This window comes from Mesitornis unicolor, unplaced genomic scaffold (assembly GCF_000695765.1).
Source record: "Mesitornis unicolor isolate BGI_N332 unplaced genomic scaffold, ASM69576v1 scaffold10086, whole genome shotgun sequence".
Lineage (NCBI taxonomy): Eukaryota > Metazoa > Chordata > Aves > Mesitornithiformes > Mesitornithidae > Mesitornis > Mesitornis unicolor.
The window spans coordinates 2925-28989 of record NW_010191668.1 but is presented as its reverse complement, the minus strand read 5'-3'; the positions used below and the strand labels follow the sequence as shown (position 1 = coordinate 28989).

Below are 26065 nucleotides of genomic sequence, written 5' to 3'. Positions count from 1 at the left end.
GTGATGATAACACTTCAACTATTTCTTATATAGAAGAGAGACTGTAGAATACAACAGACTTGTATTATGTGTGACATGAAATAGGTGAATGAGAAACAACTGTTCACTTTCTTCCAATACAGTAAGAATCAAAAGAGATTATTAGGTGTCAGGTTCAAAGTGAAAACAACAATGAAAACAAACAAACTAACAAAAAGAATCAAAAAACAAAGGTTTTTTCCAAACAACTTGCAATTAAGCTGTGGAGATTCTTGCTAGAGAATGCTGCCGATACTACAACTTAGTAATTCAGAAAAAATATTGAAACCCTTCTGTTAGAAAAATTCATTGATTGTTAATAACTCCCAATGCCACTAACCAAAGTATTCTGCAAATCATTGAAAGCAGGTCTGAGGAAGAGTTCTTCCGTTCTTTTACACCATGGGATATGTTTTTAATCATTGCCAAAGAAGTGACAGACATCTTGGACTAAACAAACTGTACAAGCACCAGCCTGAAAACAGGTAAAACCAAACTAGCTGAGAAGAGCAATAGAATAGGAAATTACAACAGGAAGTCAACAGGCAGGAAGTAGCAACTTGGATAACTACACTGAAGACTTAACTGTGATCGGGTGAGAGAAATACATGAAAAGAAGTTGGGCTAAGATGAATAGCAGCAAGAAAGAGAAAGGAGTATGAGTGTTATGGTAGGAATCAAGACTGCAGACATCAGTAGAGCCAGGAAATGGGCAAAGGGTTTAAGCTGGCAGATACAAAATTATGTTCCACAATGGCTACAGTACAAGTATGTGGAAGGCAAGTGTCAGCTTTTTTAAGGGTATCCAGTTAATTAACTTTTTCAATGCAGCAAAAGAAAAAGAGAAAAGGAAGAAGCCATTAACAGGAACACACAAGGACATAACACTGACCGACAAATTATAAAGGAGGCAATAATGAGAACCAAACCTGGTCAGTCACACTAATTGTTGAGGGCTTGTGAGAGTGCAGGAATGTTTATTCTAGCAAGGTTATCTTGATTGTGGACCTGGTGTCAGAACTGGGAGGAGAGCAACTAAAGTTCTGTAAATCCTCTCAGGCTAAATTATGGTGAGCTGACACCAAACGATCAATTAAACATTTTAATTTGAACAATTTGAATTTGGAAACTGTAAAAGTGGTTGGCAGTGTGGGTTCTTAGTGAAAACTTTTTGCAAGGAGGAAAAAAGAAAAAGTGATAGAAAAGAGATAAGGAAATATATCACCCCTCTTGGATATCACAATGATTCCATGATTACAGTGACAGACAGGGCAAACCTCCAATGGTGGGTGGGTGCACGCATGTGGCTCTCAGAGTCAGTGCTTTTTTGTACAGTCTAGGCCCTAGAGGTCTTATATAACTCTTGGTTTGCGGCAATTGAGAGACGGGACACAGCTTGATGCAAGCAAAATGTTGGTTTATTGTGTGCAGTTGCTTCCTTATATATGCTTACATTGGCTGCGTATTTTAAACTGATTGGTTCTTTTGCGCATGGCTGCATTTGATTGGTCAGTGATCCACTGTTACACTAACAAACACCTCTTCCCTTTCAGACGCAGCTCCTAAGGCCTTTCTCAGCAGGGTGCCTGGAACTTGCTTTTCTCAGGGTTGAAACTCCTGTTTTTCCAGTCCTTGTTTACCCCTTTTATGGTCATGACTTGAGCAGTACTCAGGGTCCTGCTCCTCAGGCCCTGTACTACATTGGTCTGCTGTGCAGGTGCCATCATGTGAGAGGGGTGGTCATGAGCCCCTACCCCACATTAGCTCTGTATGACCTCTGGCCATATATGGTCTTTTCTGGCAAAACAGAACTGCACATTCAGTCCTCCAACTAGGGTGCCTAGGGTGAGACAGATTCAAAGCCTGAATTTCACAGTGTAACTTTAAGTCCTAAAGTCATTCTTTAGAAAGTAATAGTTCTTGGAAGCTAGTTGTTCTTTTAAAATATAGTTGATTATGGTGATGTGCAATATTTAAAAGCTGATAAATCTTGTGCAATTACTCTGCCAAAAAGAGATGATTAGCTTTCCTTCTGTTGGGTATTTCAAGAAGTAGTTATTTACCTGTTTTGTTTTTGCTTGGTACAGCAATTGAAGAGTTGTCAAGCAGAATGCTTCCTGCAGCAAAGATAGTGAGGTATCTAGACAGGCATAACAACACTTTGGAAAATGTGGTAAGAGAGTTCTTTTCTGGGATTGCTAGGGTTTTATGTATGTTTACAAGGATACAGGTAGACAATTCTCTTCAACAGATGTGCCCATACAGTTTCTGTATATTCTGTTACTCTTCAAAGGCAGACGTTAGCTTTACATCTTTACATCTTTAACCAGTGTCATCTTATATTTGGGAAGTAATTTTTGAACTTTGTATATTGTTTTCATTCATAGAGTTTTGCTTGACCTCTTGATGGGCAGCTTGATGGCTGATGGAGGCTTAGCATTTGCACTAAATGCTGCCATTACTGCAGAAATCCGGATACGCTTCAGCAGTTTTGCAGTTCTGTGTAAACCGAGTAAGAAGATGTATCAAGTGTTTTCTGAAGTTTGTGGATTGATGTTATCCTCTTTAGACCTGAAACTTGACCTAGCATAGATACTTGTATGGAAGCATTAATCGTACTCTCCTGTTTAGTAGAGTGTTCCTTTTTTTTGGCCTAAAGTGATGATTTTAACAATAGTAACAAACTTTTTCATAAAGCTCTGTAATAGGAGCAAAATTTTACGAAGTGCCTTCTACCTTTCTGAGGGTTTCTGAATTTCCTCACTTCCTTAATGTCATCTGTATCTCTCCAGCAGAAATTTCAACCTTACGAATTCAGAGGAATGAATTCTTTGCAGCATCCCAAATTTCCATAGGTTCTGTTTCAGGCTATTTCAAATGCTTAATAGATGCTGACTAGTTATACAAAGGATGAAAAAGCATTCTGTATATACTGTTTTCTCCATTAGCCTCTCAGAGATGGGACATCCTCTGCATAGACTGCTTTAAATTGCCATATTTATGCATGGCTGTGAAAACAGACGTGCATTTTCCTTGCCTCTTCATTTGTTTAATTCTTCCTCATCTATTTGCTTCCTGGTTTCTTTCCACTGTTGGTAAATGGGGAGGTTTATGATGCATGTAATGCATAGTCTAGCATTAGCATTTTCTGTTGTATTTAAAAACTTGTAGGACCTCTTGTTTCTTAACCAAGTCTCCTAGGGCACATTTATGTTATAGCATAGGTCAGAGGTGCCTGAGCCAACTTCAGATTTATGGTGAAAGTGGTCTAAGTGACAGCAAACAGCACTGCACAGGCTAATTTACATTGTCTGAAAATACTGAACATTCTCCAAGCTTGTCTACAGTTGTGCTATTTTATGTTTGCAAAATAAGGACCAAAGTTCTATACTTAATTACATGATTTTAGAAAATATTATTGCCTTGCCTTTATGGATTTTGATACTTCTTCCTGTACTCTGAAATTCTGTGTAACGAATATAGGACAAACATTCAAAAGCCTGTCCTTACAAAATATGAGAATCAGCACGGATTTATTTAGAACTGAATGTTTTGCCCTGTTTATTTAGAACTGAGTATTTCACCTCAAGGACACTGTAGTTGGGACTATAAGTAGGAAGGAAAACTGAATTTCAAATGCTTGACACTGAAAAAGAATTGTGAATGCATGACCAACAGGGTGCTAAGATCAGAGCTTCTTTGTCAGATACAGCAGTATTTAATACATAGCATATTTAGCAGGAAGTAATTATGAAATTACTAAGAAATTTATTGTGCTTTTTCACTTAATTGTGATTATAACCATATGATTCAATCAGTACTAAGACTTTTGAACTACATAGTGTCATGACTTTCAGTGCAACCTTTCAGTAAAAATTTTTAGATTATGTTTTTTGTAGTGAGTGATGACAAGATACAAAAAATTAATATATTTTATGAATTCCGTTGAACAAAATGTCTCCACAAAAGCCATTGACTTTTTGAGTACTATGACGCAAAGAAGGGGACATCCTACAATGACATGTTGCATAGGTTTCTTATATATTTGTATGAAATTCTAGCAAAAGCTCAACCTGTGTTTCTGTGGACTGTTTTGGCTATTAGCTCCCTTTAAGTGCTTTACAATACTTTTATACCAATTAGGAACATTGCTTCACAGACAACAATCAAACTAAAACATATTGATTGTTGTATTTCTTCCTGTGTAGACCATGAACATTATAGCAATGAGAGATCTGCTTTTCTGGACCTGTTGCTCCATTTTCAGCATCTGCTTATTAGTAAACTTTACCCATAAGCTTGTGTTGGGCAGGTCCCTAATACATACAGCAAGTTATTTAAAAAAAAATATAAGCCCCATCTCCCCCAAGCACTTCTGTAATACCTCTTTTATAGGACAGCAGTTTCTTATTTTAATTTATCTTCTTATCTCATTTATCAGCCTAGTTACTGAGTCTGTATGAAAAGTGTTTGAAAGTAGTTTGTTTAAATTGTTTTCTGCAAAGGAAACGTTCTTTATGGAAGGCAACAGAACCTAGATGATAAATCTTCTATAAACTTTTTAAAAGTTTTTAAAAGTGTGGTTTCTTAATTCAGAGCTAATACTGAGTGGCTGCATTTCAGAAGAGCTTGACAGGTTTTGAAGACTGTTTCTTAAATATGACTATGTGGTGGTTTCCTGTGCTCTTCCTCTTTTTTGTGCAGGTCCTGACCTCTTAGGCTTTGGCTCTTTATTGAAGAAATAAAACAGCTCTTCTGAGCACACACATTGGTGATATTTTTCCTGTGGCAACCAGCATTGCTTCTACTAGTCATAGGCATTTTGCAGAAGTATCTCATGTTGTGGATGGAGATTCAACAGACAGGTTTTTCTTTGCTGTGCTCCTTTCCTCCTCTTTCACAAAATCATAAAGTTATATTGTAAATGTTCTTGAGAGTTTCAGATTACTAATAAAGAATCCATTTACTCTTTTGGTTGATGGGAGAGAAGGAGGGCAAATTTGATAGGGAAGGCAAGAGCTTTGTACTGAAGCAGTAACAGAAGGCAGAATATATTCCTTGGTGATGTACTTCTATGATGCTATGAACACAGGTCATTAATTAAATCTGTGTATCTTCTGTGTTTCTGTGTTTTAGGCATTCTTCTTCCAGAATTGGTGGTTTCTATAGTGCTACTCCTCAGTAAAAATGCTGGACTAATGCAGGAAGTTGGTGCTATTCCTCTGTTGTCTGGCTTGCTAGAACATCTAGACAGATTTAACCATTTATCCCCTGGAAAAGAAAGGGATGACAATGAGAATTTAGCATGGCCAGGAATAATGGGTATGTACTAGTAGCATCTGGGCATTTATATTTTCATAATGTAGCTATATAAAAGTGGTCACTGTTCATGGACTGCTTTCAGGAAGGCAATTCTACTTTACAGTATGATTTTTTTTTTACTGACTAATTCATATGGCAGTATTTATTTCTGTCAAATTCTTAAGGAATGTATAGAGGTATGATTATGCAGAGCACAAATAGAAGGAAGTAGATCACATAATTTTGCATTTTGAAGTAAAAAGTTGCAGCAAAAACATGACTAGTACATCTGTGCATTCTGTTACTAAATTCTGTCTGTAAAGTAAAGGGAGAGTAATGTGCAAGCTTTGAAGTAAGGAAGTTTTCTTTTCCCAAGTCTCTTCATATTATGAGCCGTAAAAAGAGGGTAAAAAAGAGAAAGAGAAAATATGCATTTCTGACTGTGAGCATTTTACTAGTGGAGGAAGGAATGAAACATGGATGGCATAACCCAAGAGAACTAAAGGTCACAGTGCTAGACAGTTGTATGTTGGAAAGAGAGAAATCTAAGTGATAATTCAGTTACTGATCTGATAGAGCAAACCAAGATGAAGACACATGTGTTTGAACAATGTTTATTGACTGGATTAAATTACCTTTAGCTTGAAATAATTTCACATAGATTAGAAGAGTTCTAATGTGTATGTAACATTATTTTATTTTAAAAAGTCTGGATTTAGACTGAAATTAAATATCCAGCCAATGCCATGCTTCCAGGTAAACCTGTAATAAAACTGAAGTAATTTTGAGGGAGAACTGTCTAAAGCAGTGATTTACCAGAACACCTGCTCCACCTCCAAACAAAACAGCTGTATGACTGAGCAATGTCTTTGACAGTGTGACACAGGAAGATACTGCATAAAAGAATACAACCTACAGACAATTTAATTGCATAGTACATAGACAGAAACATATTAATAGCCATTTTGACTTTTGAGCATATCAAAAAACAAGCAGCCTTTTAATTGAGGTGATGAATTTGGTTAGACAACTATTAAAATAGTTTTTAGGAAAAAAAATTACTTTCTGTTCTTCTGTTGATAAATTCTGTATTCTGTATTATACTTGCAGATTCATTTTTTAGTAGCCAGAGTTGCAGAAATAATGAGGAGGTGACATTTATACATAAAGTTGATCCAGAGGACCACAACAAAGATGGATGATTTTTAGACAGTGTTTGATGGGAAAATGTGTGATATAAAGTCCTTAACTGGCAGTAGCATACTTGATGAAAATCAGCATCTGAATTAAAGACACAAATTACTTCTGTTTCAAAATTAAGTGGCATAAACAAGTTTTTAGATATTATACTGACTACTTTATTCTTGCATTAGCTCAGTTTGCAGGTAAGGATCCAGTTGTTGCTTTGAAAGCTGCTTTGCAATCTGAGGACACACAGGAGTCAATGCATGCTCTCTGTGTTGGCCAGTATATGGAGGTAAAATTGTTATAGATTAATGGATACACATTTTCTGAAGTGATGTATTGCTTTGCTTTCAAAATTCGTGTTGGAGCTCAGTCAAAATTCTTGTTGGAGCTCAGTTCTAGCTTTCAACTCCTATTTCTTTCAATTAGCCGACCAGGAAGTGATTACACCACCAGACCTCAGTACTTTGTCATCACCTCTAATAGACACAGAAAGGAATTTGGGTGTTCTCCATGGACTGCACACTTCCTACCTGGAAACCAAATGTGCCAGTAAGCAGAACTTCATTTTGAGTCTAAATAAGTGATAAGTACTTGCCAAAGCATACAAAAAAAAAAAAGGGGGGGGGGGACACAGACCAAATTAACTGGAAATCTTGCACCTCTTTAGTTTTGCCGTCTTCTTTAGAAGTTCTTTATTCTTAACATTAATCACCTCACTCATCGAGGTCCGGTAATTTAGCAGTACTTAAATGGGGATTAGATAATTTTGAGCAGCTAAATATCCAGAATTTTGTAATATACAAGGTAGAATATTAGAATAGAAAGGAGACTCTGTGTAGCACAGTTATCATACTAATTTGTGTTCAGTTAACTGTGCCTGAAGTGCATCTGAGTGCATATGGTGTTGGAGTCTATCTTGTATGGTATCTTAATGTGTTGAGCAGAGGGTATAATTAAATATTAATCACAGAAACACACCTAAGACCCTATTATCTCTTAAACACGTGATGGCTGCCCTGTTACTTGTTTCTTAGTTGCAAAACCCTCTTTTTCCTGTGAAAAATTTTCAGCAAATGGAGGAGCTGCTAAGCCTTGTTTAAAGATGTGTATGCATTTTATTTGAAGGAATTGTTGAGTCTTGATAGCTTAAACTTTCAGCAGAATATTCATTTGTGTTGTCTTTTCTTTCTTTTAGAATGGTTGAAGTAATCTATCTTTTCCGGAGGCTTGCAAACTAGTCGGATTCATTACAGTCACAATGAGGAAAAAGATTAAGACCATCGTAGTTCACCTGGTAACACTATCCCAAATAAATCAAAACTATATACACATTGATTACCTTTAAGCGACCATTCACAACCTTTTCTCCAAGCTCTTGCAGATAATAACATTCAGGATCACACTGTGAAGGTAAGCCCTCAGTAGTTCAGTTCACAAAAAGTGCTGCTGAAGGGTGACAGTGGTGTTGGTGAAAATTCTCCAAAAGCTATAGTAAAACAATTGAAAAAGTTATTTCAGAATTACTTTTTGTGAAAGGAGTGGTTGAGTACTCCTAATGGATGAAACTTGCATGTTTCACTTAATATTGTAACTGTACAGTCTTTTCTTTTGACTTTTTGAGTGGGAGAAATAAAAAAAAATAGAAGTATTCTTACCAAAAATTGATAAAGCATTACTTTCCATGTTAAGTTTTAGTAGTATACATAGACCCTGCTCACCTCCAGTTGAGCTAAGATGAAGTTTGTCAAATTGCGAATCTATTAAGTGTGTCAGTCACCGAGGTGAAGGGCTCCAGAGGGCTCTCTGGAGAGAGGGTGTCCCTCCTGTCCCCTGAGAGGGAATCATGAGCTCTTGACGAGAGTCAGCGCTGACTAACTGTACGCGAGAAGAAGAGTGACAGCGGTTAACAACCCATGTAGAAAAGCAGACCCAAAAGAGCGCGGCATGGCAGTCTGCACAGGCAGGGTGAGCAGGTAGAGTGTGCAGGAAGGGAGTTAAGTCTCGGCCAGATCAGCCGGTGAGCAATGGTTTCCACTTGGCAGAGACCTGTGGCCTCCCTGAGACATGCCCCCACCAAGACAGACAGAGCTTGTCAGATGGAGCTCCAGTGGGAGCATGCTGCCACCCAGGTGTGGAGCTGCAGGGTGTACCCACTCTTATGCTGGTGTCTGATGACAGCTGTGAGGATGTCAGTGGGCGGTGAGCCCAGTAGAGGAGCTCCTTTGCATAGTGATGGAGCTCAGGGAGGAGGTAAGTAGGTTGAGAACGATCAGGGAGTATGAGATTGAGAGCTTTATCCTACCTTACCTGAGACAGGCCCAATGCTTGAATGAAGCTTGTGAGACGAGGGGTCCCCAGCATCTCTCCACTGGGCTGAACATAGCGAACAAGTGGACTTAGAGGATAGGGAACAACAAGAATGGAAACATGTTTCTACCTGGTGCAACAGGCATGGCAGGCATGTCCTCCCTCCTCCCAGAACTGCGCCACCTTCCAAGGTGCCCTTGCAAAACAGATATGATGTTCTGCAAGGGGAACTGAATAATGAGCAAGAAGGGAACTTGTCTAGCTTGGAGGCACTGCCAAGGCTCAATTAGCTGAATCCACGCATAAACCAGCTTCAATTAAGAAAGACAGATGGGTTCCTTGTCATAAAGGACTCACTTCTGAAGGGAGTGGAAGATCCCATTTGCAGACGAGACCCACTCCTCAGGGAAGTCTGCTGCCTCCCAGGAGTCAGGGACAAGTACATTCCAAGAAAACTCTCTATCCTAGTTAAACCCTCTGACTACTACCTGTTGATGGTCTTTTGGGTAGGCAGTGATGAGATTGCAGCAAGTAGTTTGAGAGAAATGAAGAGGGACTTCAATGGCTTGGGACAGCTGATTAAGAATTTGGGAGCACAAGTAGTGTTCTCCTCTATCCCACCAGTTGTAGAGAGATCTGAGGAGATAAACAGAAAGAGCCAGCAGATCAATGCCTGGCTCTGAGACTAGTGCCACAGGCAGGACTTCCTGTTTTTCAGTCATGGATCAATTTACACTTCACCATCTTTGGTGGCAACGGATGGGGTACATCTTATTAAAAATCAGGTTTTATTAAAGCAGTGTAGTCAAAGAACTGTTTAACTGGAAATAACTTACTATTGTGAAGAAACACAGAAGTGCTTTTGAAGAAAAAGGAAAAATACCTATTTTTGTTTTTTTCCTACGTAGGGAACCTCTTACCAACTGCTTGAAGGATGTTGATTGCATCCCACCATTTAACAGAATGCTGTTAGAAGTAACTTTTGGAAAGTTGTGTGTGAGGGCTACTCAGAATGTCCGGAACATCTTGCTAGATGGTAATGCAAAATTTAAAGAACTAGGAGAGTCTCATTTTGTTGCTGGTGACTTGGGAGAAAAGAGAGTTTTAAATTCGTATTGTACCATTTTATAAAGATCCAAATTACTGGGATTCTAAAATCAGTTCCCTTGGTTTGTGCTGAGAAATACCTTCATTTTCTGTCCATGCGTTGTTCCACTTCCCCTCATTCCCCCTTAACTTGCTTCCAGTGTTTTACACTGCGACTAATAGGTACCAGAACTTCAGGTTTCTTGTTTGGAAGAGAGCACCTTTTATGAATCTTCTGTATGTTTTACCTGTTGGTGTACCCAGACTACAGAATGACCTTGCTGCGCAAAGGTAGTACTTAATGCTATTCACTTTTGCCCCGATAGAAAAGCCACATCTGTAAGCATGATTGAGAAGGAAGTTAGTTTGACTGTAGCCTTTATTCATTCATTATTTTTCTCATAAGCCTTTGTTTTGGCCATCCTTTGCTAGAATTTAGGACTGATAGTGTAGTTTTGGTGGAAACATTACAAATAAATTAGAAGTGTAAAATTTAAAATTAAAACATTAAACTGCCTACTCCCTACTCATTCAGTTTATTTTTTTTCTAGCCTTTAAAACAGTTCTAGTCTGCATATTTCAGCTGGAAACTTCCTTTGTTTGTTCTGTTATAAGAAGTTCTGTGGTGTTTTTTGTCATGATTCAAGTTCTCCTGCTTTTTCTTTCTTAGTTTTCTTCCTCACTAGCAAATATTTGTTCTCATAACTTCTACTTAACTGGAGTGCTCATAAGAAGTTTCTCAAAAAAAAGAATCTGTTAGTAGAACCATTTAGACACTGGACTCAGCATTATAATGTCTTTATTATTTGTCACTTATTTTTGTTCAAAAGTAAGTATTTAAAGTCCTGTGCATACAAAACAATCATATCCTAGTTTCCTAAAAGCTTGTCAGACTGGATCACCTGCTAAGTCAGCTACAACTCTTAAGCTCTCTGTTTCTGGACCAGAGCTGGAAGTCATGACAAAAATTGGTATCAGAGTGGTGAGAGGGGTAGAGTGGAAATGGGATGATCAGGTACAACTTCTTTCATACAGGTTTAATATGTTTAAATCTAAAGTCTCTATTCAGTGGACTGTGTGTGAATTTTATATTCAAACTTTAAAAGTCATTTTACATTTCAAAGACCTGGAGTATTAACATAAAATACATTAATTAATTTTAACATCATTTTTAGAGATGAAAATTCTTTTTTAGTAACACTGTTCAGATTCACAGTTTTACAGGAAATTTTATCACTTCTTTGTCTCAGTATTATGCACTTCCAACTAGGCATGTATGGCACATATGCAGTACATAGTAAAATAGATCCAAACATGAATGTTGCTGCAGTCTACTAGGTTAATTTCTTTTAAAGATTGTAACATGTTTTCCAAAATTATGCTGGATTTTGAAACATTGTTGAAGGTTAGCAGCAAATAAGAGCAATAGTATTATTATTTTATGAATTTTCTACTGATTGTGAAACTTGAGCTGCTCTCTTCTGTCAGGATGGACCCCCTTCAGACTTGGAATGTGTGATTGGAAAACTGGGAGAAGATGGCTGGCTTAGAGTGCAGTGGGACACTGGAAGTACAAATTCTTACTGAATGGGGAAGGAGGGATAATATGATCTCAAACTGGCTGAGCCACAACCAGCAATGCAACTCACAACAGAGGATTCAGACACTGAGGATTATTCTGGTAAAAGTTTTGCTTATAAAAATGAGGACAGGGTTTTAGCTACATTCCCAAATTGATCTCTTATAATATGAAAGAATTTCTTTCACAGGAGAAAATGCTGCATCAAAGAAGATTAATTAAATAGGTGTACATTTCTGACCAGAATATTTCTTAAGATAGCTTTACTGAGAGAAAGGAAGTCAGAAAGGATGGTATCGTATTTGTTGCATATTCATGGACCAAAGAAATCACTATTATCCAACTGAAGTAGTTAGTTACAGATACCAGGAGGTATTTTAACATATGTTAACACCATCTTAAACTGTGATTTTATATGGCCTAATTATACATCTATTCACACTCCTTCCCTATTCTTGGCACTGTATTTGGAGTTTCTTTTAAGTTGTGTTCTAATAGAGAATAACTTGAAAAGATCTGCACAAAATATCTGGTTTATATTTTGCTCTTGCAGTTGAAAGTAAGGAAACTTCATGTTAAACCATCTTAGAGAAAATATTTAGAACAAATTTCTCACATTGTGTTTGTTTCAGAACTTTGTGAAATAGATTACTTCAGTACTAATGTATTCCTTTGCCTTTTGAGTCTCACTTCAAAAGGAGAACAAGTTCAAAGGAATCACCACCCTACTGCCATGATGCTGACAAGTACTGTGAACCTGTTGCAGACATTGGGTCTCTCCGCTGACATCCGTGATGAAGTAATGCAAAGTGATGCTACTAGGATTTTGTGTGATCTACTCTGTATGCTTGTGGAGAGTGGAACAATAGATAAATCAGGTCTATTATATAAAACAGTCTGATTCAGCTATGTGCTTCTCTCTTGTGCTTTGTTGTCTTGTAAATTGGTAATTTTTTTGTTACTGGTTTTAATAATTTAAGGCCAAAGGCTAGAAAATGCATTTTCACAGCTTTAAAAATTTTAATTTTTAGCAAAAGTGACATAAGTAATCTTGTGCATTCTTAGAAGATAAGCAGTAAAATCAGGAGAAAAGCATGAGATGTGGAGCATCAGGATGTGTATGGCCAGCCTAGATAATTACTCTGCAGTCTTTTTCTCTTTGGGGAGAACAGTATGACTGGGTATGTCATACTTGATTCCATAGCTTCTTTGTAATTTCAGAAGTGATGCTTTTAACTACTTTGAAATGAGGAAACAGTATATGGATGAGAATTGTTTTAAAGGAATATTTAATAAAATGAATTTCAGGGTCTAAAATTGAAGTTAATAGTTCATGTAAAGACAGTGGCGCAGCTCAGTGTTATGACTTGTCCAAAAAAGCCCCATGGGGTGTACAGAGAATTATGTAGCTGGCAGAAAAGTCAACTGTCATATGTATATATCTTTTTGGTTTTAGCTTCTTTGCCAAATAAATTAGTTTATAAAGAACAGCATATGAGTTGGTGCACGTTGGGATTCATTCATAGAATCATTAAGGTTGGAAGAGACCTTTAAGATCATCAAGTACAACAACCAACCTAACACCACCACATCTACCCAACCATGTCCCGAAGTGCCATATCCAAATGCTTCTTGAACACCTACATGTATGCTGACTCCACCACCTCCCTGGACAGCCTGTTCCAGTGCCTGACTACTCTTTCAGTAAAGAAATTTTTCCTAATATCCAATCTAAACTTCCTCTGGTGCAACTTGAAGCCTTTTCCTCTTGTCCCGTCACTAGTTACGTGGAAGAAGAGACCAACACCCACTTCTCTTTCAGGTAGTTGCAGAGACTGCTGAAGTCTCACATCAGTCTCCTCTTCTCTAAACTAAGCAAACCCAGCTCCCTCAGCTGCTCCTCATAAGGCTTGTTCTCCAGACCCTTCACCAGCTTTGTTGCTCTTCTCTGGACATGTGCCTCAATATCCTTCTTATATTGAGGGGCCCAAAACTGAGCACAGTACTCAAGGCACGGCCTTACCAGTGCCAAGTACAGTGGGACAGTCACTTCCCTACTCTTGGCCACACTGTTTCTGACACAAGCCAGGATCCACTGGCCGCCTTGGCCACGAAGGCACACTGCTGGCTCATGTTCAGTCGGCTGTCAACCATTACCCCCAGGTCCTTTTCTATCTGACAGCTTTCCAGTCACTCTTCCCCCCAGGCAAGTAACACTGCATGGGGTTATTGTGACCAAAGTGCAGGACCCGGCACTCAGCCTTGTTGAACCTCATGCTATTGATCTCAGCCCATTGATCCAGCCTGTCCAAGTCCCTCTGCAGACCCTTCCTAACTTCGAGCAGATCAACACTGCCACCCAACTTCGTGTCATCTGCAAACTCACTGTATTTTAAAAAGTATAGATGGGAAATGTTCTTAAATAATTTTTATCAGTTTCTAATTAATTGTAAAAAAGACACCATGCCTTCTTATCTTTCTGATTCATTGTTTCAAATATGCATCTGTAAGTATTTGAGCCTTCAAGGCACTACAGACTCCCTTGTTGTATTGAAAGCCTGAAAATTTTGTACAGATGAGAAGCCAAAACAGTGTTTCAAAAATTTATTCCAGAAGCCCCCATATAACATTTCCTAGAAGTTGGTAAAAGAAAACAATTACAAAAAGATGGTTAGGAAAAGCTGCAATTTCATTTATAAGTTATAAAATTGTGTATTATCTACTGTCCCTCCTTCCATAGTAAAATATTATTGTTTTAATTACAGTCTCTCTTAAGAAGCTGCATCATTGCATATTATTTTGGTATTGTATATTCTTTGTTCCCTTCCCCCTTTTTTTTTTCTCTTTCCATTCCTTAGCATCTTGTAGTGCCTTTTTAATCAGATTGAAAAGCAACCTTATTATGGAATAACTCTTCTAAGTTATAAGGCTCAGGTATCAAAAGATCTTCTTAATCTTTTCCTTAATAAGGCATCAGCATTGTTCTAACTAAAGCCTTATATCATGAAGGTCTGTGCATTTTTGAATGATCCTCTAGCAAATTCTTCCTGATATTTTTAATAAGATGAAACTTTTGTCATCATCTAGAACTTGGTACATTAGTCACCTGTGCTGTTCAGGGAATTCTCAAGAAAAATAAGCCTGCCTTATGTACAAGCATTTAACTTAAGAAAAAGACAAGACCTTGAAGGTTTAGAAAGAGGTGTTACTGACAGAGTTTTACAAGAAGAAAGAACCCTTCACTGTCACTTGTCAATTGTACTCCTGTACAGAATATGCAACCCTATCTGTTCTTTGATACTGCAGCGCTGTGCCTTCGGGTGTTCCTCGTCAGTCCTGTGCTGAGTGTCTAGGGTTAGAGATGCCAGCCTGTTCCTTCTGTACTGTATCGAAGGCCCTGGTTTCACAGTAACAACTTCTTCTTGTCACTGTGTTTGCTTTTTGCCTTATTGTATCATTCAGCTTTTTATCTCATGGTTTTTTTATTCTCATGCCTTCATTGCAGAACATGGAATCTTTCATTCTGAAATACATCTTTGTACTACGTTCTGAGTCTGGAATCTGAACAAACCTTCCCATTCTGTATTCCTATTTTTCCTACGTGTTTCAGTCATTTACATTGCTTCCCAGTGTGTGTTTGTCTCATGCCCTGAGTAATTAAGATGTTTAATTCATTAATGTGCCAATAAAATTGTTAGTGACTTTGAACTGGCACAACTTCTTTTTGAAATATTGTTATGGTTTAAGGGTTAACAGCCTGAAAGGGAAGGACAGGTAGTGTCTGTAGGATCCTAGTGGGTCAGAGATCAGTACTGTTCCCTACCCTTTCCGGCCACAGTCTATAAAACAACTGAGGAGGCCTGAGGTTTTTCGCGGGCTTTTCCTGGTTTCCTGGGCTGCTTCCTGATGCACCTCGGACAGCTGGGGCTACCTCCACGTGCTGAGCAGCATCCACCACCATCCGCTCCCGGCACCACTGCGGTCCCTGGTGATGAGTCACAGCAGTCGCAGCGGCCACAAGGCACTGCTCAGACACTTCCACTCGGGACTACTGGGATCAGGTTTTGTATATAGTAAAATATCCTTTGTCCCTTATGAATTCCCTTTTCCTTTCCCCTGTTGTTTTTTTTTCATTAAACTTGTTACAGTCTTAACTTCCAACCTTGTGTGAAGCATCTTTCTTTTTTCTCTATTCCCTTTTTTTAAATCCTCCCCTGGGAGGGTAGGGGACAATAGAGAGAAAATCCTGCTCTCTGAGCCTTAAACGGAGACAAATATTCTTAGCAAACTGAAGATCAATAGCTCTGTAATTTCCACAGCTGGAAAGAAATCAGCATTATAGAAACAAAAGAAGGCTAACTTTTAAAATGTCTTTCTTCTGTACTTTAATATGTTTGAGAATTTCTTTAATATTTGGGGAGGTATTAGGTTTAAGTATCCCTGATAGTTGGTCTCAATTTCATCTAAATTAGTCAGCGGTATTGTGGTATATTTGTAAAGGATTTTTTTTTTTTAATCTTCTCTTTTTTTCCCCTCCACCTCCCTTTCATTTGTCTGAAAAACAAAAGCATGTTAGCTACAAGGAATGATTGAGGAATTACTGAATAAATGGCAAAAAGATGTTAGTGAAATAACTTACCTATTTCCTTATAAATGTATTTTCACTTATTGGTGATAAAATTACCATTGCAATGCCTATCAAGTGTGATAGTTTTAATGTGAATTTATATTAGGCTTCTTTTGACTTTCAGGAACTATTTTCAGTAAGGATTTGCCAATAAAATGAAATGGGTTCCATATTTCTATCTATTTTATAAGGAGTTGAGTTTTCTGGCAAATGTGGGATTTTGTAATTGAAAGAAATGCATTCTATTTTGAAGGAAATTAGCTTGACATTGAGTTTAGATATATTTATCAGTATTGCAGTGAGAAAATATGCTGTATATTGCCTCAAAGGAAAAAAAACAGTCAGTGTTCAAAACAGAACCAAGTTTTCTGAAAATTCTCATTACAGCTGGAATGCAATAGTTCTCTTAATATAAGTGAATCAGATCTGGAAAGCAATAATTTCTGATAACTACAATCTTATCTTTTCTGTGAGCTTGTTTTTCTAAGGGTTTTGGTTTGATTTTTGGTAGTGGGGCTGGACTATGGAGATAACCCTATAAGAAGCTACTAGAAAGCTCCCCCGGCTCCAATGTCAGACCCACCTCTGACCAGGGCCAAGCCAATCAGCACCGCTGTAAATTTATGTATTTAAGGGCAGTGCAGCACACATTTTCTCTCTCTTGCACTGGCCCCGGGTGTGGGCAGCACGTCCCCAGGAGTGGGCAGCACGTCCCCAGTCCCCACTGTGCCCAGTACCAAAATAAACTCAAGCCCTCATGCAGCTCTAGCCTGAAAGAGAGAGAACCAGGAGCTCTTCAGAACTATCAGAAAGGACCAGCAATGGAGAAAGCACAGGAACATGAGGAGAGCAGCTAGGTCCATGAAGGAAGGAGAGAGGGGAAGAGGAGGTGTGCAGAGACGAAGATCCCCATGCAACCCATGGTGAGAGCACAGGTCAACCTGCCTAGAGCCTGTGGAGGTTCACCGGTGGGGCAGATTCACATGAGCAGCCCCTGAAAAAGCTGTGACTCCATGGGCGGTGTGTACTGGAGCAGTTCATGTGTGAGGGAACTGCTACCATGGGCAGACCCAGACTGGAGCTTTGTGGGCTTGAGCTGAAGCAGTTTGTGCGTGACAGAAACTGCAAATGTGGGCAGATCTGCATTTGGACTTTTGTGGCAGACTTATGTCCTGGGGGAAGGATGACACACGGAAGCAAAGGGAGGCTGGGAGGAGTACTCCCTACCCCTGAAGATTAAGAAGCAGCAGAGATTGCATGGGACGAACTGACTATAACCCCCACTCTCATCCTCCTTGCACCGCTGGGCAAAGGCAGTGAGGTGAAGAAACCAGGAACAAAGCTGAGCCGGGGAAGAAGGGAAGGGTGAAGGGAAGGTGTTCGACTTTAAGATCTGGTTGAATCTCTCACTGTTCTACTCTGATGTTATTGGTAACAAAATTGTTTGGTTTTTTTTTCTCCCTATGAGTCTGTCTTTAGTCTGTGACCATTAAGTGGTGAGGAAAGAACTCCCAGTCCTTATATTGTCTAGCCCCCTTTTGTGGGCATTGTGGTGTTCAGTTGCCCACTGGGCCTAAACCACGACACAAATTTTCTTTGGCAAGCAGATTTTGTATAAGGAACTTGCAGCTTGTTTCACACATTTTGAAAATTGGCAGCTATGTTCTTTGCAAGTCATTTTGGGAACTAAACTTTAAAGTAGATCATAAATGTTAGCCTTGTAGTAAGTAAGTTGATCTGTTGAAAACTTTTCCTATTTTGGCATGCAACTTGGATATTTATTTGTTTTGTTTTGTTAGGTTATCATCAGTTGCTGATAACAATTTTATTTATCTGAATTAAAAACAAGTTTTGTAACTGTTATATGTTTATTTTGGATTCTTTTCCAGTCAAGCCATGCCGTTGTAACAGAGAGGCAGACCTATAAGAAACGATCCAATTTCTTAAGTAATGATGACTATGCTGTGTATGTGAGGGAAAATACTCAGGTAAGGACGATGATTAAATGCTAAAGTGAAACTGCTTTCCTTCTTGTACAAAAGACTTTGCATAGCTATGGTGTTTTATTGTCCTTTTTTCCCTAAGTGGGTATGATGGTTAGGTGCTGCAGGACCTATGAAGGTTTGTGAAGAAGATGTAGGCAAAGAAATTAAACTGGAAAGGAAGAAAAATGAAGCAAAAAAATCTGTCATTACTGAGTTTTCTTGACAAGAAATGAAACTAAGTCCTTAATAAAAGTATGTTGGATACTTACGTGAGACGGAAACAGCGTGAGCAAATGTTAGAAAGGCAGGATCTCAAATGAATGAATGTCATTATGGACATGTTGTTACAATTTTGCTTTTACAGAAGGATAAAGGGCAAGCTTGATTTGCACCTGGAGTTTAAATGGAACTGCTTTATTATGTCCATACCCGTAGTAACCCTACAATGATCATCTGGAAAACGTGTGATATATATATATCATCATATTCGGGCACTTTGCCCAGATAAAGTTACTTTTCTGAGAAACAGGATATATTGATCTGAATTCATTTATTTCTGAATGCACAAACTGATCTGTAGCCATATAGTACTGAGTTCTATTACATGTGCTGCTCTACAAAGATCTGAATAACTAATTCTGCTAGACTTCTCTTGTAGTAGATCACAGTTCAAGCCATAGTCTTATTTTTATGTTAAAGTTTATATTTGCTATTTCTATACTGTTAAAAGTTTACATGAATTAGTAATTCATTTTGTGTATTTTCAAAGTATTCCTTTAAAGGAGTAGTAGCCCAGGCTAGATCTGTTCTAGCCGCTACCGATTCTGCCCAACATGTGGGAGTGCAACGAAGATTGAAGAAGGGGGTTACAAGAAATGTTGCTTAAAAGAAAATTGTCCCAGTCTTCATGGTGTTCACAACACATCATATCCAAGAGTTGGTGAGAATATTGTAGGATAAAATTGCTCAAAATGGCTTGTTTGTACTATTATAAACATGTAAATCAATTTCTTTTTAGTTATTTCAGTCACATGCTTTTGTCCCAGATCTTACATACTTGTCCCTTCCACATACTTACCAGAATATGTGTGTCTCAGCTCCATTTAGGATTAAGTAGTTCAGGATTCTTTTTTGCAGTAGTGTGTGACAAAGAATTGCTGTCACAATACCAGTCTTTATTGCAATGGAGTAATATCAATTAGAATTTCCAACAACATATATCAGATATTAACAATACAAAGTGTTGCATTTTACTTTTTTTCCCCCCTGTGTGTTGTTTTCTCACCTTCTACAAGCTGTCTGAGCTTGAAATAGCTCTATATCAAATTTTTGATACAAAGCTTGGTTTCCTGTCTTGCCACTGTGACTGTGCCATCTTCACTGGCTTTCACTATTCATTGTCAGTCGCAAACTGCCAGGCCTACTTCTACTCAGAATATAAGCTTGCATACACAGTCTTGTATAGCTCTTTTCGTTCATGTGTAGAAAAGGAAGTGTACTATGTTATTGACAGGGAAATAAGGAAGGAAAAAAACATGCCTTTTCTTTTCTAGGACATTTGATGACTCTTTGATCACCTTTCCTTCCCTTGTGAAGAACAGCGCAAGTTCTAGCCTACAGTGGTAGATCTGGATATTATATGTGTGTTGTATTTTGAATTTCATAGAATCAGAATCTTAGAATGGTTAGGCCTGGAAGGACCTTAAAGATGATCTAGTCCAACTCCTCTGCCATGGTCAAGGACACATCCCACTAGACTCAAAGTCCCATCCAACCTGGCCTTGAACACTTCCAGGGAGGGAGCATCCACAGCCTCCATGGGCAACCTGTGCCAGTGTCTCACCACCCTTACAGTAAAGAATTTCTTCCTAATATCTAGTCTGAATCTACCCTCTTCCAGTTTAAAACCATTAGCCCTCGTTCTGTCGCTACCTGCTCTTGTAAAAAGTGCCTCCCCAGCTTTCCTGTGGGACCCCTTCAGGAACTGGAAGACTGCAATAAGGTCCCCCCAGGGCCTTCTTTTCTCCAGACTGAACAGCCCCAGCTCTCTTAGCCAGTCCCCACAGGGTGGGTACTTCAGCCCTCTGATCATCAATTTCATGTGAGAACATAAGAGATTACATGCTCTAGATATATCTTTGTAGTAATCAAAGCAATTCTACCATATTTTTCTGTCTTATGGGCTATAATGAAGTTTGCTAAAATACTAGTGACTGTTTCTTTACAGTTTCTAGCACAAAAAACTTAGAGAAGGAATGAGATTATCTCAGAAGACTGATGAACCAGCATTTTCTACTGATGCCTTTGTCTGAAGAAAGTATACAGACAGCAACACTGCATATTCTGCATTGTGTCATGTGGCAGATACATTTGAGCAGGACAACATTTTGAAATTCTGTTTATAGTGATTGCTGAATGACAACATTTTATACAAAGAAAATACTGGTGTTCTGGGAAAAAAAAAACATTAAATATAATAGCAAGACAAAAACGACATAGAGGTAGAGGTAGATAGAAATAACTTAAAACAAACTAAATCACTGAGATATTTAAGAGCTAGATAACAATAAAAAGAGGGGGAAAGTTCATAGATTAACAGTATAGAGAAAGGCATGACAGAAGGAATGATGCCAATAGGAGAAAATATAAAGCAAGAAGGAACAAGATACATACAATGACCAGATGTGAGAAAGTAGGTGAAAGTGCAACATCTGACGAGAGCTTGATAGCAAACAGTCAACAAAGTCAAAGGTGGAAAGCTTAGTCAATATTTCCATTCTTACTAGACTATCTGGCTCTTCTTTTGTTATTTCAGTCAAAAGTGCATTCTTCAGATGTGTGTCTGGAGGAGTGATAATAAATTGGTTTAGCTGCAGAAATTATTGCTATCTGTGGGATACATGGCTAGATTAGTTTTGCTGATACTCTTAACAGATTTTGTGGTTTGGTTGCAGATAATTTATGTCCTGCATTTCAAGCCTTGACTAATAAACTGTTACTAAGCATGTATGTTAAAAACAAAATAAATATATCTTATGGGGGGGAAAAAAAGAAGGTAAATAAAATATCAACTTGCTCTGGGCATCTACATAATTCTGATTTCAATCACTTTTTTCTTATTTGTATTTACATGTATTGGTATTGAATATGCTGAAATTTATTACTGTTTTAAGTCCCTCAGATGTTGAAATATATTCCTTTCATGTACCTTATAGATCCTGTTGTGATAATGCAAGTCATCCATCCAGATGGAAGCCACTGCCTTTTAGGTAGGCAGAAGAGGTTTCCCCCAGGAATGTTTACCTGTCTTGCTGGATCTGTAGAACCTGGTGAGTAATTTTATTTTACCTTACAAAATGTTTTTTTTTTCCCTCACATATGAGCATTGTACATTGAAAATAATATAGAAATGTGTTCAGTGTTATGTCAAATAAATGTTTTTTGCTTCCTCTCAGGTAAGTTGTTATAATAAATATACCTGTTCTGTACTTCCCAGGAGCTGATTTCTAAAAAAAGCAACTTGAGTAAATATTATTTTAAATCATTTTTATCATCATGGATGACATATTTACATGAAAGAAAAAAAAACAACCCATTTTAAAATACATTTAAGGTTCTTTCTTTGGTGATGCTTAGCAGGGGATTTTAGCATAGGTAAAATAAGTTAAAGCATAACTTAAAGTTAGCATAAAGTTAAACATATGCTTCCATGTTTAGGGCCTATGGAAGTAGAAATTATATAATTTCAAAAGAAAAGCAAAAAAGATATTTTGCTGTGTTCATCAATAATAGTTGGAATTAGTTACAATTATTAGTAGCTGCAGAACAATCTGTAGAACATTCTTATATTAGGGATATATCTTAATCACCAGTGAAATTACAGTCTATAACTGTATTCAGTAACTGTGTGCAGGTGAAATATGGTGACTGCATAAATAAGTTTATAAGTATAATTTGAAAAATGTCAAGATGTTTATTTCTTCGCTCCTTTCTTCTGCCAGCCTTATTACTTTATGATACTGAATTCAAGTATATAAAATGCAACTTAAGAGTAACTGATCTTCTCATCAACTTCTAAATGGTTGTAGATGAACTAACTCAAACAGTAGAAGCTGAGCTAAAACTTCTATCTATTGTGCATGGACTGTCTAATTTAATGAACCTCTAATCAGTGGTTACAACACAATACATGTAGGCATATGTAAGCCTCTGACCATCAACTCTCCACATATACATCTGGCAGTTTTCTGTTAATATGGAAGCAAAGCTTTCCATTGCAGTTTATGTTTGGAGCATTTTCTGTATGTGTTGACACAATGAAGAAAGAGCCACACAAAGTGAATAATACAATGCAGAAATGTGTGCAAGTCTTTTTAAGTCAGTATTTTCTTATTATTATCATTTTAAATATTGATTTTCAAGTTGGATTACATGCTGCTATAATCATACTGAAAATCCAAAAATTAACATAATGCTATTTATAAATTAACAGATCAGCATTTCAAAAGTAATTAAAAGAACACTGTATTTCATACTCAATTTTTGATGTTTTAGGTGTGGTAATAATAGTTTGCATGTATGATAAATGATCAATTCAGGAAATTAATGTTATGATGGAGAAATTATCATACTTTGCTTTCAAAATTTTATTTTGCTTTGGTGGCTAGTTTTGTCTTATTAGACTTCTGTATCTTGTACTTAGGGTCTGTGCCCTGACCTGTGAACTAGACCTCTACAGATAATTGGGGCAGTTTCAAATCTTTTGAGTCCGTTCAAAGCACAGAATGTAATAATTGCTTTGAGTATTTTCATCAGCTGTTTGATCTTTGCTCTTTTTGGTTAGGTGAAACAATAAAAGATCCTGTTCAAAGAGAAGTAGAAGAGGAGGCTGGAGTCAAAGTTGGCCATGTTCAGTATGTCTCTTGTCAGCCATGGCCAATGCCCTCTATCCTAATGATTGCCTGCTTTGCTGTTGCAAAGTCTACAGAAATTGAAGTTGGAATGAAATAGAGGATGCTCACTTGTTCACTAGAGAACAGGTGAAGTTCAATTTAACTTCCTTTTTGTGTTGATTAGTCTGTGACAATATTGGTTCTGGCATATGATAGTGACTTGCCTTTTTTCAGCAAGTTAAATAAGAATGTATATTCACCATTTTATCATACTACAATTATATTGTAATTGTAGATTACACACAACCAGAGAGAGACAGATATTCATAGTAATATTGTTACACTTGAATTAAATAAATCAAATATTTTAAGAATAGTGTATGTGGATAAATAGACTTATAACGATAGAAGTAGTTATGTTAAGGCTTGATTTTAGGGCAGGCCTTGATTGGGAAACCTACCCTGGGAAACTTTGTGCTAGGAATAGAGCATAGATAAGATAGAAACAATGTTTGAAGGATTCAAAAGAGCATGTAGAACACAAGGACATAGCAGATTGTTGTTAGTGATTTGTTGCTAGTGGTAGAGCTAAAATATAACATACTAAAGGGATCGTGGTGGTGGGAGTTAAGTCGGATAAACAAACTCATAGTCTTAAGAAAGCTGAGCATGTAAGATTTATAGCCAAAGAAACTATTATCTCTATGATGAATGTAACCGTTTATAACTAAGAAATGTGTATCTCTGCACGTAGACCAAGCTGTAACAAGGTATAAAAGCTGAAGCAAAAATGGGGGTCTTTGGGATCCTGACTTTGGACGATAGTCCTCAGGTCCCCGGGCCCTGAATAAAGCACCGCATAAACTGACACTCTGTTAGTTTGTGTTCTTTGTTCTACGGGCAACAATATGAGTCACTTGCAAGCCCATTTTATAAAATTTTTGCCAGATAGCTCTTCACCTTTTCCTTTTGGGAGATACCCAATTAATGTTATTTTAACCCACTTTAGCAAGCCTATGCTTTTCACATTGCCAAGAGTAGCATTTAATAGCATTCCTCATCTGAGTTTCTTCAAATAAGCATGCTATCAGTTTTCCTGGGAGGAGGGAGGTTTAGGTAAAAACTCTAGAAATTCATTAGTTTGCACATCTTTTTCCATACAGTACTATTTTGATACTCTTGTACTGAATGTGTCTTGCTATGCATTAATAGGAAACTCTACACTTAGTTTTCCTGAGTATTTAAAACAACAATTAAACAATCTCCCAGGGGAAGTGATAAATTCCCCTACACTGGTTAGTTTTAAGAGTCAGCTTGACAGAGTGCTGACTCATTTAAACTATATATTTACTTTGAGACGCTGGACTAGATGATCCTTGTGGTCCCTTCCAACCTGGTATTCTATGATTCTATGAAAATATAGTCAAATAAAAGAAAGGAAAAAAAGACTTTCACAGGGAGGTTTGAGTTCATGAGTGCAAAAAGGGAAGATTTGTCACACAGTGTAGCCTTCACAGGTTTTCCCACAGCCTACTTACGAGTTAAACTTTTAATAACACTGTACTTCTGCCTAGCATTTGCAAGCCAACTCTGTAAATCAATCTGAAGGCTTAGTTAGTCACCTACAATCTCAATGTATTCCTGACAACACTGAGAGCATTATTTTAGGTATCTGTTCTGAATACAGCTAGTAATGTGCAGATTGATCTAGAGTTGGAAATAAATGTACTTCAGAGCTGTACTAAACTAAAAGTGCACTCCCATGTTGTTTGCAGCTGCTTCAGAAAGGCGACAAAACACATTTCCTTCTGTACTATATGAGGAAAAAAATTAAAAAAAATATATGAAACAGTGTAGAGCACCATCTGCTGGTGGTCCCTACCGCAAAGAGGCTTCACAAAAACCTTAATATATATCAACAGTCAATCTCCATAGTTGTTTTAGAAAGAAACTATCCTTTGTGGCTCAAAAATAACAGAATTCATACAGAATCCTGTGCATGTTTTTCTCTGCATCTATCTTGGATAATCTGGTAGTGGCTCTTTAATAGTTATAGTAATGATAGACTGATGGACCATCATAGTAAGATAATTTCTGTGTTAATACAATGTTAGATTTCATATAGTTCATAATTACTTTCTAAAGAAAAAAAAATACCTGTCTTTATTGCAGGTTGTGGAAGTTCTCATTAAAGGAAATCAACATTCTTTCTTTTGACTTCACCAGGTCGAGTTACTGCACACCAGTTGATAACACATTGGATTGGAATGAATGCTAATCTTTAATTCAAGTAATTTATTTCTTTAAGTTAAATTGCTTCTTCTAATGGATTCTAAATTAGGAATAAATTAGAAAAAAATTGTTTATCTCATAAAAGTGCAACCACATGAATTTTTGACCCTTTCCTTTGGTTCCTGAGCTAACTTGTCCAAACCTTTGTATGTTTTTTTCAGATCTGAGTTAGAACTGAATTACTTTTGAGGTTTAATCTGTGAAGCAGCTAAACATCACACAGCTACTCTCACTCCCCATGCTCGAGAACTGTGAGAGTAAAAGTAAAGTACTCATCTGGTTGAGATAAAGATTATTTAACAGGTAAAATAAGCCAAACGAAAATCATAATAATAACAATGAATTGTAGTAAAAATAAGAACAATTACAATAAAGCAATTGAAGTTCTACTCAGCTCACAAAAAACAGTTGCTGGCTGTACACCAATGAAAATGTGACAAGGAAAGGATAAGCCTCAGGAACTGAGGCAGGCCACCATTGTGAAGTAGAAGGTAGGAGAAGGAAGAAGAGAGAAAAGGGAATAAGGGGTCGTTCCCTGCAAAATCCCCAATTTGAGACAGTGTGATGTTTGTGGGATAGAATACATTTTTATTGGTCTGCTTGGATCATACCCAGATGATCTGTCTTGGGTCTCTTGACCCAGAAAATCCCAGGCTTTCACTTCCTCCCACATTCTCTTGTGCAAGGGGAATACAAAACAAAGCATAACACTTAAAAACACAGGTGCTGCAAAACACTGAAAACCAAACCTTGAGACAGGTAAACATTGACATGTTATCGTATCAGTTCC

General features: G+C 37.6%; 1 protein-coding gene across 1 annotated transcript; it reads left to right on the top strand.

Moving 5' to 3' along the window:
- Positions 1-420: 420 nt before the first annotated feature.
- On the top strand, positions 421-25268 carry NUDT12 (nudix (nucleoside diphosphate linked moiety X)-type motif 12). The gene is given in 12 exon segments (XM_010186814.1): positions 421-503; positions 2406-2530; positions 5155-5340; positions 6693-6796; positions 17996-18094; positions 18861-18897; positions 18900-19031; positions 21307-21420; positions 22935-23087; positions 23090-23130; positions 25156-25197; positions 25200-25268. Coding segments are annotated over 12 exon segments (1185 nt in total).
- Positions 25269-26065: the final 797 nt, after the last annotated feature.